This window comes from Peromyscus californicus, unplaced genomic scaffold (genome assembly GCF_007827085.1).
Source record: "Peromyscus californicus insignis strain IS unplaced genomic scaffold, ASM782708v3 Scaffold_11__1_contigs__length_118956290, whole genome shotgun sequence".
NCBI classification, from domain to species: Eukaryota; Metazoa; Chordata; class Mammalia; order Rodentia; family Cricetidae; genus Peromyscus; species Peromyscus californicus.
In genome coordinates, this window is record NW_026294402.1 from 83,136,035 (window position 1) to 83,149,979 (window position 13,945).

The following is a 13,945-nucleotide window of genomic DNA, read 5'->3' on the forward strand; positions in this document are numbered from 1 at the left end:
TTCTTTCTTTTTTTTTTGGTTTTTTGAGAGAGGGTTTCTCTGTGTAGCTTTGGAGCCTCTCCTGGAACTCACTTTGTAGCCCAGCCTGGCCTTGAACTCACAGAGATCCTCCACATGGTTCTGCCTTCTGAATGCTGGGATTAAAGGCATGCAGCACCACTGCCTGGCTTCAATTGTTTTTCTTAATTATTAACTTAAGTCACTAGTCAATGTCTATAGGGCTCCTCAAGAGACATTTTCTTGTTCTTATTTTCTATCCTCTGCAGGCCCTGCTTTATTGGGGCAGGGGCAACATTGTATCTAACTTTTACCTATATTAGTTTTCCCACTAAGCTGACCTTTAACCTAATCTCTTACTCTATTTATTAAAGACTGTCAATCATCAAAATCCTATTTAAGCCAGGTGGTGGTGGACATGTCTTTAATCCTAGCACTGGGAGACAGAGCCAGGCAGATCATTGTGAGTTCCAGGCCAGCCTAGTCTATAGAGTGAGATCTAGGACAGGCTCCAAAACTACACAGAGTAAACCCTGTCTTGAAAAACAAAGAAACAAACAAAGAAAACAACAAAAAAACCTATTGAAACTCACTCTACTGTTGTGTAAGATCATTGCTTTAGTTACAGTACAGTTTAGGAGGAAATCATCTTCACAATAATCCACAGGTAAAAATGCCCAGCAGAACAGGATATTTCCATGAGGTAATCATACTACATTAAAGGCAACGGGGATCCTCCCATGCTGATTCACACCATGCCAGATACCAGTGAAAAATGGCAGCAGCAAACATATAAAGGCACAGCAGTAGCAAGAGACATTTTGGGGCTGAAGTCCTCGGGGCCTTTCCTATCCAAGATTCACCTATCAAAGCTTTGCTTCCTGGTGGGCTGACTTCTCTCACTTCAATTGCCACCTGCTGCTCCTCTGACATGCACTTACCACTGAAATCAGTCTAGATATATCTAGCTGGGTGGTGGTGGTATACACCTTTAATCCCAGCAGAGGTAGGTGGATCCTTGTGGGTTCCAGGCCAGCCTGGTTTACAAAGCGAGTTCCAGGCCAGCCAGACTGTTACACAGAGAAACCTTCTCCCCCAGTAGTTGCCAGGCTGTGGTGGCCCATGCCTTTAGTCCCAGCACTCAGGAGGCAGAGGCAGGTGAATCTCTGAGTTCTAAACCAGCCTGGACTACATAGTGAGTTCCAGGACAGCTAGAGCTTCACAGGGAAACCTTGTCTGAAACCTTGCTTGAAAAACCAAAACCAAACCAGACCAAAATAAAAAACAAACAACCCCCTTATTCCCTACCAAAAAAAAAAAAAAAGAAAAAGAAAGAAAGGAATTAGTCTAGATAAGTAAATCCAGAATCATTCACTTCACAATCAGTTCCTTCAATTTTATGTTTTCCTGTTGTCACAATACGGGGAGGTTCATTCACCTATATATGATGATACTGTGTATAGGACTGTTACTATGGTGTGTGGTTGCTTGTGTGTTTGAGACAGGGTGCTGAAGGAGAGTTTCAGCCGTTCCAGGTGAAGCAAAGGTTATACTTTCAAAGGTTCCTGAGGAAGGGGAGGTCTTGCAGGAAGCAGGTTTGGTTAACATATGACTTATGCTGCATGACTTAGTGACAAGGGTCACTCTTTCTTTGGGAGTGGCGATTATTATTGCATGAGCCATACAACATGACAGTAGTGAGGCTGCCTCCAACCCCTAAGAGGGGAAGCGAGGCCTGGGTATGTTCATGCCTCACATGCAGCCCTATGTGATTAAGGCCTAGTTACCTGAATAGCCTTGGTTCTCTTACACCAACAATGAAGGTTTTAATCTATAAGTTAATCATTGTAGTCCATTCATAAGTCAATAATATCAGAATAGTTCTTTGATATTTCTTTTTCTTCACTATATAAGCAGGGGAAATTATAATGTAAAATATACATGAGAGCCTTCCACTCCTTAAGACAAGCTGGGCCTTCAGGTTCCTGTTTATAAGCAGTATTGGTGGATTATTAAGGCCACTCCACGTAGTTAAAAGGAGATTTATTTAATGGTGTAACTTACAAATTAAGGGATAGGTAGGTCGTGGGGTCTGGGGAAGGTGTATCGCAGTCCAGCGGTGTTCTCTGGAGCTCTGCTTGGTACACCTCTCCAGTCCAGGGTCCCACCACAGAGCGCGCCCGCCGATCCAGATATCAGGTCCCTGGCGCCTCCTTTCGCCCCGCCTTGTAGGCGTGACAGTTGCCGAAGTCTCAATGGGGGTTGGAACTTCCAGATCAAAGCTGGAATGGCTACCCACTACATCTCCCCCTTTTTGTCTAAATAAGAAAGTTCTAACCTAATACAAGACTATATACAAAGGAATGGTTATCAAATATAGTCCAGGAATAAAGAGGGATAATGACCTAGATAAGATGGAACTACAACCAATGCAAACAATATCAAGCAAGAAACAGAGAAGTATAGAGCATAGGTAAATGGCATGTTACAAAGATCATTCCAAAAGGTGTCCTATCCTAAAGAACCTGAATCTAATACTTAATATGTTCTATCTACTAAGTTGTAACTATAACTGCTAGTCTTCAATCCCATCAAAGACCTGAGAAGGAATATAATGGTACCTGAGAAATGGTAGATGGATGCAAGCAACTTTCGGGAATCTTGCGAGAGTAGACCAAGACAGCTGGCAGCCTGGACAGTCACCTAATGTTTCTCAGCGTTGTTGGTGCATTCAAATTGGCTACAGGCCTAAAGTATCTGACAGACCATTTTTAGAAGCAAGAATTCTGAAAGACCATCTTACCCTGTCTTGGCAGAGTACAGTGGTCGCTTTCCTTGTGTCCCGCTTGTCCAGAAAGGATAGCATTGCATTTGTACTGTCATCCGTCGAGGCAAGGGCAGTTCTTTGCCCAGTAGGCCATTTTGTGCCAAGAAGACAAACTTCCAAATGGAAATGTCTTAGAAGCCCAACATTCTCTCGGGATCAAATTGGTGCAGCCAGGAGCAATTGTGTCTCACATCAACAGAATTCTAAGTTATTTAAATGCCATATTCTCTAGGTCTATGAAGTGTTTGAAGATTACCTGTCCATCTGACCTATATATCTGTAAATCTGGATAACCTAACTAACGTAACTATAGAGATGACAAGCCTAGGTGACTATAAATCTATAAGTCTTATTTACCGAAATAACCTAAGGACTAAGGCTTCACGTAAACAAGGTAAACAGTCTATAAGCAAGTGTATGGTAAAGAATGATGACTTTAAAATTGTGACAATACACAAGATGTTATAACAGAGGTAGGAGTATATAGTGCGATTGCAATATGACAATAATCTTAAATATATATCGATATTTTTAACAGAGGTAGGAGTATGTAGTGTGATATGCAATATGACAATAATCTTAAATATATATCAATATACCGAATATCCTAAACAGAAGTAGAACCTACATAAAGTATGACAGATATAAATTTACATTTGTATCAATATACAAATATTTCAAATAAGAGTAGAAATATATGTACATTATAACAAATATAGTTCTGTATTTGTATCAATATACAAATTATCTTAAACAGGAATATAAAAATAGTTTACATTTGTATCAACATATAAGAATCCATAACAGTGCAAATTATTTAAGGCTGCTATTTTACTAAATTTGTTTACTAGTATACATAATAATCTACCATAATATCTTATACCTATCCATCAGCTTGGGTCAAAATATATTTTGGGTATCACTGGCCTGTTCACCATCTTCTCCAGTTTTGTCTTTAGTACGGTTGTCATTCACTTCCTAGACAAAGAGCTGACAGGCTTGAATGAAGCTTTGCCCTTTTTCCTGCTTTTGATTGACCTTTCTAGAGCGAGCGCACTAGCCAAGTTTGCCCTAAGTTCAAACTCACAGGATGAAGTAAGGGAAAATATAGCTCGTGGAATGGCAGTTCTGGGTCCCACATTCACCCTTGATGCTCTTGTGGAATGTCTTGTAATTGGAGTCGGCACCATGTCAGGGGTGCGGCAGCTGGAAATCATGTGCTGCTTTGGCTGCATGTCTGTGCTTGCCAACTACTTCGTGTTCATGACCTTTTTCCCAGCTTGTGTGTCCCTGGTCCTCGAGCTTTCTCGGGAGAGCCGAGAGGGTCGTCCAATTTGGCAGCTCAGCCATTTTGCCCGAGTTTTGGAAGAAGAAGAGAAAAAGCCAAACCCTGTAACCCAAAGGGTCAAGATGATTATGTCTTTAGGCTTGGTTCTCGTTCACGCTCACAGTCGCTGGATAGCTGATCCCTCCCCTCAGAATAGCACAACAGAACATTCTAAGGTCTCCTTGGGACTGGATGAAGATGTGTCCAAGAGAAGTGAACCAAGTGTTTCTCTCTGGCAGTTTTATCTCTCCAAGATGATCAGCATGGACATCGAACAAGTGATTACCCTGAGTTTAGCTTTCCTGTTGGCTGTCAATACATTTTCTTTGAACAAGCAGAGACAGAGTCAACACTCTCATTAAAAAATCCTATTACATCTCCTGTCATGACCCCAAAGAAAGCCCAAGACAACTCTTGCAGACGTGAGCCTCTGCTTGTGAGAAGGAACCAGAAGCTTTCGTCAGTGGAGGAGGAGCTGGGAACAAACCAGGATAGAAAAGTTGAGGTTATAAAACCCCTAGTGGCGGAAGCGGAGACTGCAAGCAGAGCTACGTTTGTGCTCGGAGCCTCTGGAGCCAGCCCTCCGGTGGTACTGGAAACACAGGAGCCTGAAATTGAACTCCCCGGCAAGCCTCGGCCTAATGAAGAATGTCTGCAGATCCTGGAGAGTGCCGAGAAAGGTGCAAAGTTCCTCAGTGATGCAGAGATCATCCAGTTGGTCAATGCCAAGCACATCCCAGCCTACAAGTTGGAAACTCTAATGGAGACTCATGAACGTGGGGTATCTATTCGCCGGCAGCTCCTCTCCACAAAGCTTCCGGAGCCTTCTTCTCTGCAGTACCTGCCTTACAGAGATTATAATTACTTTCTGGTAATGGGAGCTTGCTGTGAGAATATGATACATGCCCATCCCTGTTGGAGTGGCAGGGCCCCTGTGCCTGGATGGGAAAGAGTACCAGGTTCCAATGGCAACAACGGAAGGCTGTCTTGTGGCCAGTACTAACAGAGGCTGCAGAGCAATAGGTCTTGGTGGCGGTGCCAGCAGCCCGGTCCTTGCAGATGGGATAACCCAAGGCCCAGTGGTGCGACTTCCTCGTGCTTGTGACTCCGCAGAAGTGAAAGCCCGGCTAGCTCAGTCGGTAGAGCATGAGACTCTTAATCTCAGGGTCGTGGGTTCGTGCCCCACGTTGGGCGCCAGATATTGGTGAAATTATTAAGGCCACTCCACGTAGTTAAAAGGAGATTTATTTAATGGCGTAACTTACAAATTAAGGGATAGGTAGGTCGCGGGGTCTGGGGAAGGTGTATCGCAGTCCAGCGGTGTTCTCAGGAGCTCTGCTTGGTACACCTCTCCAGTCTAGGGTCCCGCCACCGAGAACGCGCCCGCTGATCCAGATCTCGGGTCCCCGGCGCCTCCTTTCGCCCCGCCTTGTAGGCGTGACAGTTGCCGAAGACTCAATGGGGGTTGGAACTTCCAGATCAAAGCTGGAATGGCTACCCACTACAAAGCATAGAGTAATTGACTGTGGAGAAATGTGCTGTTACTGGGTTTGGTGTCATTTCAGGATGTCACTGTGAACTTCACCTGGGAGGAGTGGCAAAATCTTGATGATACTCAGGGTGCTGTACAGGATTGTGATGCTGGAGACATACAGCAGCCTGGTATCGCTGGGTAAGTAGTCTCAGGAGCAAACACTTTCAGTGTAGTAAACATTGAACAAATGTGAGACCTAAAGCTGTTTAGGGGTAAGGTTCTAGGCCACACATTATGATTGTTCAGTGCTCTCTAGTGAAAGGTCCACATTTGCACTTTGGTTGCACAGATCTTAAAACCTGTTTTTGTCTTTCTTCAAAGAACCTTATTAGCAGAATTTTTCTCTAAGTCCTACACTATTTCTTATTAACAGGACAATGTATTCCTAAGCCTGAGTTGATCTTCAAATTGGAACAGGGAGCAGAGCCATGGACAGCAGAGGAAACTGCAAACCAGAGTCTGCCAGGTTAGTTGTACTCATGGATAGGGAGATCATGTCTAGCATAGGTTGGCCATTTTACCAATTTGTCCCAAGTTCCATATCTGAGGGTGCAAACTTGTTCATTACATACTCTACAAGGAGAATTCTCTTGAATATGTTCCTACCTTTCATTTGATGAAAATTTTCTAAGATTTATACTCGAAGTCTAATCTTTGACATCTGTGTTTTGATAATTTCCTCTGGTACTTCTTTTTCATAGTTTCAGTTGCCTCTTACACTCCAATGTCATGGGGATTTTGTTTTCAGACATTTTTTCATGTGTTTGTTTTTGTTTTAGTACATTTTAATGAAGCAGATTTGGTTGAGTTCCAGGAAAGGCACAAAGCTACACAGAGAAACCCTATCTCTAAAAACCAAAAAAAAAAGAGAACTCAGGCTTTTTTTTTAAATGGGGAGTATAGTCTGAGTGCAGTACTCCCCTCTATTTTCTTTCTCTCATTCTAAAGCAACAAAAATAATGAGAAATGGCAGAAGAGTCTACTTTTTATGAAACTAAAAGAAGCAATGTCTCTGTAAACATGATAACATCCTTGATAAGCTATGGATTATAAGACACAGGAGTGTGTATCAGCAATTTGGAGGTGAATGTCAAAGCTCTTGAGATCACAAGTAGCTAGACACTTTAGAGATGATATACAACATACATATTTCCCCAGGGTGGTGGTAGACAGGTGTTTCCTTGTATTTATTCTGGTTTTGAAAAGAATAGCACATGTTGTTCAGTTAAGACCTCAATTACTGGTATCTGTTTTGTGTGGAAGTGGAAAGGAAGAAATTTCATATTTGAAAAACTCACAATCCATGACCACTCCTGAAGTAATAATTCTAAATAAACTAAGATGCAAATTCATGGCCATAAGGGAAGCTTCAGGTTAGGAAGCAGTCCATTGGACTTCTCTCATAATCTGCAAAGAAGATGTTCTAGAAATTATTGCCCATTTTAGACCAGAATAAAGAGAATGCCAGAAAGAAAAGGTCACAAATGTCATATATCAAAGTATATATGAGGATAGAACAGTGTAAAAAAAATTTAACCATTATCTGAGTGGAAAAGTATGCCTAGCAATTAATGGATATTTCATTCATATATTTATTTATTTATTTATTTATTTATTTATTTATTTATTTATTTATTTATTTATTTATTGTTTTTTTAAGACAGGGTTTCTCTGTGTGGCTTTGGAGCTTATTTATTTATTTATTTATTTATTTATTTATTTATTTATTTATTTATTTATTGGTTTTTCAAGACAGAGTTTCTCTGTGTGGCTTTGGAGCCTGTCCTGGAACTGGCTTTGTAGACCAAGCTGGCCTCAAACTCACAGAGATCCTCCTGCCTCTGCCTCCCAAGTGTTGGATTAAAGGCGTCGGCCACCACCACCCAGCTTGATATTTTAACAAAATATTTCTTCACAAAAATAAAATAAAGTGAGAAAAAATATGTTAACCTATTAGTGTGTTTCAGTATGTTCTATCTAAAGTTTATAAATTAATACTTACTATGATCTTAAAACACTATGCTAGTAAGATAAGAAAAATTTCTTAACATGAACATGAGAATTCCATTAGAAAACCTAAAGTGTAATTCACAGAAATGATTTCTTTTGGTCCTTTTTTAGGTTTCTACAATGTGGATGGCAACCTCACTGAACACCAAGAAACATACTCAGGGAGCAAATCTTGTAAATGCCTTGAAAGTCAAAAAACCTTTACTAGCCAATCAGACCTTCCAGTTCATCCAGGGACACATAACCAGAGGAAAGCCCATGTATGTATCCAGTGTGAGAAACTCTTTAGCACTAAATCTTCCCTTACTAGTCATCAGAGAATTCACACAGGAGAAAAGCCCTATGGTTGTAGTAAATGTGATAAAACTTTCAGGCAAAAGTCAGCCCTCATTGTACATGAGAGAACTCATACTGGTGAGAAACCCTTTGAATGCTACGAATGTGGTAAAGCCTTCCAACATAACTGGTATCTCAAAATGCATCAGAGAACTCACACAGGTGAGAAACCATATGAATGTAAAGAATGTGGAAGAGCATTTCTAAAGAAGTCATACCTCAAAATGCATCAGGGAACTCACAAGAGTGATAAACCATATGAATGTGAAGAATGTGGAAAAACCTTCCATAACAGGTCTTACTTCAACACGCACCATAGAACTCACACTGGTGAGAAACCCTATGCATGCAATGAGTGTGGGAAAGCCTTTTCACATCAGACCTCAGGAGGCATCAGAGAATCCACAACAATGAGAAATTACATGAATGTAAAGAGTGTAGAAAAGCCTTTCAAAATAAGTCATACCTCAAAATTCATCAGAGAGTTCACACAGGTGGGAAACCATATGAATGTAAAGAGTGTGGAAAAGCCTTTCAAAACAAGTCATATGTCAACAAACATCAGATAATTCATACAGGTGAGAAACCCTATGAATGTAGTAAGTGTGGTGTGGGGCGTTTACCCAACCACCCCCACAGTTCCCCAGAGTTTTCTTGAGTGTGAGCAGCAGGAAATATTAGATAGAAGGATTTATTGGGGAGAATATCGCAGAGATAAATAGATAGAAAATAAAGGATAGCCTCCTGAGGGCCTGGAACCTATTCCAATGGGCCCCGACTGTCTCTGCCCAGGGTTTTTATAGAGACGCCAAGGGGTGGAGCAAAAGACCTCCTCCCCCAGCACAGCCAAGTGCAGACCATCCCAGACACCTGCACTCAGGCCCGTGGTCCTATCATCCTCTATGCGGACCTGCTGGGTAAAGCCACGAGGAACCCGAGAACAGGCTCTCACAGTGTGGGAAAACATTTCAGTGGAAGTTAGTCCTTAGTAAGCATTATAGAATTCACATAGGTGAAAAGATCTATGAATGCATTCAGTGTGGGAAAATGTTTGGATACAAATCATCTCTCATTGTACATGAATTGATTCATTATGGGGAGAAACCCTTTGAATGTAATATATGTAGAAAAACGTTTTCACAGAAATCAAACCTAAGTAGGCATCAGAAAACTCACAGATGTGGGGAAGTATGATGATAATGGGTATAGAAAGACATTTATTTAGCCGGGGGGTGGTGGCACACGCCTTTAATCCCAGCACTCGGGAGGCAGAGCCAGGCGGATCTCTGTGAGTTCGAGGCCAGCCTGGGCTACCAAGTGAGTTCCAGGAAAGGCGCAAAGCTACACAGAGAAACCCTGTCTCAAAAAAAACCAAAAAAAAAAAAAAAAAAAGAAAGACATTTATTTAAGCCTCAGAATTCTTCAAATACTCCAACCAAGAATTTCCTTGAGTGTGTGTAGTATAGGTGTTCTTTCTGTAAAACATCTCTCAGTTAACCTGAGAGAACCCTCACAGGGTTGAGAAACATTAGGAACATATTGAATGTGAAGGAAAGTTTCACCAGAACTTGCCCTTAAAATGTTATGAGAAAACTCACACAAGAGGAAATTTTCATAAATGTAATGCATATGGAAAAATGTACCACATTACAGGTCTACACTTGGAATTCATCTAAGTATTTACATAGGAGGAAACATGAATATAAAAGAATATAGACGTTTTAAACATGTTTTGAATATATCTAACTCATATTGGAGAAAACCTCAATGAAAGTCATGAATGTGGAAAATACTTTTTATAACTGAAAAAAATCTATGAATATAATTAAAGTTCAAAATCATTTTGGCATCATTCATGCCTTAATATGAATGAGAAAGTCTGCACTGGCAAAAGACTCTTCTAGAAATGCAATCATTAGAAAACTATCTGGAAGTCACACCTTGTGAAATATGAAATAATCCTGTGAGGAAAATCTCTGTGAATGGAATAATTATGGAATCTGTCCAGTAGAAATTTCCCCACAGCATGCATCAGAGAACTCACTTGAGAAAGGAATGCCTATAATGTTGAAAGCCCATTCATTAACCATACATTACACCTAAGGAAGTATCAGACAGCACATTCTAGGAAAAGTCTTATAGTATTGAAGAACATCAAGAACATTTAGAAAAGAAGCATTGGCATATATCACAAAGTGTGTACAATGGAATAATACTGGGTAGCAGAGTGGCTACATGTCACCCAGAGACCTTTTTCTTATATCTCTGGACCTAGCCTGTAATTCTCACCCTCTACTATGGCCATTACAAGTTAAGTGAGCTTTGGTGGGAGACTATGAACTCAGCTGATATGCAATATTTCTAGACTTGGCAATCCAAAGAACAGCAGGCATTGTTTTCCAGTTTATGTCAAAGTGAAGTGAAGGTGACACCCCCCCTTTTTTTTTGAGAAAGGGTTTCTCTGTGTAAGTTTGTCACCTTTCCTGGAACTCAGTCTGTAGGCCAGGCTGGCCTCAAACTCACAGAGATCCGCCTGCTTCTGCCTCCCGGGTCCTGGTACTAAAGGCATGCACCAACACCACCTGGCCCAAGGACATTTTTGCAAACATTGGGGAAAATTTATTGGGATTGAAGAATTGGTTGAAGAAAACAGAGATCTTTCACCTTTGTCTTTGTGCCCTATGCCTCGCATATTATTGTGAAATAAATGTTTGTAATATTTAGTCTTCCCAAGTGTGATCTGTTCTCATTGTATTACTTACAGGTCATTCTTGATAATTCATTTTATGAATGCAGGGAATCTTTCTGAGAGATGTGAGTAGCCTTTTATCACTATATTCATACAGAAGAGAAGCCTGCCTAGTCATTTGTCATTTCCAGCTTAATTCTAGAAGAATCAATTGTGGAAAGATCACAATGAATCATTTTTGTTAATTTTTTTTTTTATCATGCAGGGGTATCTCACTAAAGAAAAAACAGATCACTGTCAAATACTTTTATAGTATTTTCCTTTTTCTTTTTTTCTTTTTTTTTGTTTTGTTTTTTGTTTTTTTTTTTTGAGACAGGGTTTCTCTGTGTAGTTTTGGCGCCTGTCCTGGAACTGGCTTTGTAGACCAGGCTGGCCTTGAACTCACAGAGATCTGCCTGGCTCTGTCCCCTCCACCCTCAAAGTTGGGATTAAAGGTGTGTACCACAACCACCTGACTTTTCATTTTTAAAAAATTGTAATAAGAGAGACTTACCAACTTGTGTATTATACATAGGGATACAAGTAATGTTAAACATAATTACTTTAACAACAAATACTTGAGTATTGGCCAGGCAGAAAACATGACTGGTGATATAGTCTGTGAAGGTACATTTGACTGAGTCTGGAGACATTCTTGTCTATTTAACTGGATGTTAGGAGCTGCTGATCATCAGCTCCTTGGTAGAAGCCAGGGATCTGGTACATTGGTTAAGAAACACTGAACAGCCTCCTCAGTATAGAAATTTATGTCAGAAATTTCTCTTAATGACACCTTAACTGTGACATGATAATACATACAGTTAATATAATAAATATTGTGACAAATAGTGTGCTCTGTCATTTTCTGTTGCTGTAACAAAACACTTAATGTTTAGAACTTCACCAGGAGATTAAATTTATTTTGATGATAGTTTCTTTTTTGGTTGAAAATCCAAGATCAGGTAGTTTCATCATTTTTGCTTCTACCATGGGCCTGCTTAGCTGTTTTACAATGTGTTGAAGAGTTGTAAAGGGAACAAGCTATGTGTGGAGAGATAGCAAATGTGCTTTGACCCTGCATTAAAAGTAATACACAATTATGGGAGTAAGTCCAAGATTAGCACTAATCCCTTTTGTGGCATTTTCCCTTGATCCAGTTCCTCTTCCCTCCTTTCCTTGCCATCTGGCAGAGGTTCACTCACCTTTCAACACTACCACACATTGGGCCAAGGTTTACCTAGCACATACAATTTTGAAAGCATTTTTACCCTAACTGCTACTGCAAGATCATGTTGTTTTAAGTATGAAACATAGAAGAATTATGCATTTTCTACTAATGAATGTAAAATTTTAATTTATTTAAAGATTTTTGTTGTTGCTTTGAGACAAGGTCTCCTTATTATGTAGTTTTTGCTGTCCTGGAACTTGCTATGTAGACCCATCTTACCTTGAAATTTGCTATGTAAACTAGGCTGACCTTCAATTCACATATCTACTTGTCTCTGCCCCCTCAAATCTGGGTTAAAGGTGTGTGCCAACATTGCCATGCAGTTTCCATTTTTATTACCTAAATCATAAGTAAAACACATCCCCCCCAATGTCTTCAATGTGCATAGTTACACCCAGTAATAAACAAAAGCATTTTTGTAGACATGTACAATCCTTGCACATTACTTTGAACAGATTAACTGTTAATTACCTCAGACAGATGTGAACAATGGTAACATTTTGCTGTGGGATGGTCTGTATGTCAAATGTGTTGCTGATTGGTCAATAAATAAATCACTGATTGGCCAGTGGCCAGGCAGGAAGTATAGGCGGGATTAACAGAGAGGAAAAGGGAGAAAACAGGAAGCTGGTGGGGAGACACTGCCAGCCGCCATGATGACAAACAGCATGTGAAGATACCGGTAAGCCACGAGCCATGTGGCAAGGTATAGAGTTGCAGAAATGATTAATTTAAGCTGTAAGAACAGTTAGCAAGAAGCCTGCCACGGCCATACAGTTTGTAAGCAATATAAGTCTCTGTGTTTACTTGGTCGGGTCTGAGCATCTGTGGGACTGGCAGGTGAGAGAGATTTGTCCTGACTGTGGGCCAGGCAGGAAAACTCTAGCTACAAATGGCGTCCAATGTGGTGGCAAGTGTTTCCACCTAAAAATTGAGAAAAAAGATTCTAAAACAGAGCTAAAAACAGCTTCCTAATTGTCTCTCTCAAATGAGCAGCAGCTGCCGGTTTGAGCTACTGGCGGGTTTCTAGCATGCGTGCATGCTCGACCTACAGTATGGCGGGAATGAGGCCTCTGCAAGTGGCACATTAGGCTGTGTGGTGGATTTTGCCTTTGCTAGTACAAAACAACAACAAAAAAGAGGTTTCTGGGCTACACGCTGCTTTGATAGAAGCATAGACCCAGTATTTCTCTTTTTCTTTTTTCTTTTTTTTGATTTTCCGAGACAGAGTTTCTCTGTGTAGCTTTGTGCCTTTCCTGGAACTCACTTGGTAGCCCAGGCTGGCCTTGAACTCACAGTGATCCACCTGGCTCTGTCTCCCGAGTGCTGGGATTAAAGGCGTGCGCCACCATCGCCCTGCAGACCCACTATTTCTGAGAGTTGATGGCTCCTAGAGCTGGCGGAAAACGTATCACCACAATGTTGGTAAGCTGAAGTGGGCAGAGCCAGCAGCTCCAGCGCCCTTTCAGGCTTAGAAGGCTGCAGTTTAAAGCAATAGGCTCAAGCTAATATAAAAAAATAAGCCACATAAAGATGGCTACCACACAGAGAATCTGGATTATGTTCTCTTTGATATTCGTAACTGAAGAAAAACATTTGATTGCAAAAGCTGTTGAGTTATGCCAAAATGTATATTTTAAAGGTACCTTGACTTCAAAATTTGGATGTAAGGATATGTTGCTTTGGAAAGGAGGCTCTGCTTTTGTTTCCACAGAAAGCCAGAGGCTATGGATTTGTTCCAGATTAAGATACATCAGGTTTGACCAGCCAAGACCCCCTGAAAGGTCTCCAATGACACCATGGCCCAGATGATTCAACATCCAGAACCGTTTCAAGGCAACTGGCTCAGACAATACACCCTCATGGACTACTCCATAATCCTAAAATATTCTTTGTGTCCCCAGAAGATACAGCGCCCCCCTCCAGCAGGAAGTAGTAAGAGAAGCTACGCCCAAATC

The 13,945-nt window shown here is 40.8% G+C and overlaps 2 protein-coding genes and 1 non-coding gene across 3 annotated transcripts in view; all 3 read left to right on the plus strand.

Annotated features, from left to right (window-relative positions):
* The first annotated feature begins 1,685 nt into the window (after positions 1-1,685).
* Positions 1,686-6,074, plus strand: LOC128105311 (3-hydroxy-3-methylglutaryl-coenzyme A reductase-like). Its single transcript, XM_052730343.1, is given in 6 exon segments — positions 1,686-1,736; positions 3,719-4,463; positions 4,466-5,048; positions 5,050-5,290; positions 5,717-5,823; positions 6,059-6,074. Coding segments are annotated over 6 exon segments (1,743 nt in total).
* On the plus strand, positions 5,273-5,345 carry Trnak-cuu (transfer RNA lysine (anticodon CUU)). The gene has a single exon. It is a non-coding gene; the product is annotated as a tRNA-Lys (tRNA).
* The window catches only part of LOC128105318 (tripartite motif-containing protein 43-like), a 58,759-nt gene continuing 50,690 nt past the window's right edge, over positions 5,877-13,945 (plus strand). Inside the window, exons 1-2 of the mRNA XM_052730355.1 lie at positions 5,877-6,151; positions 7,807-7,955. Of these exons, the coding sequence (XP_052586315.1) occupies positions 7,816-7,955 (140 nt within the window). The 5' untranslated portion in view covers positions 5,877-6,151; positions 7,807-7,815. The remainder of the gene's footprint in view (positions 6,152-7,806; positions 7,956-13,945) is intronic.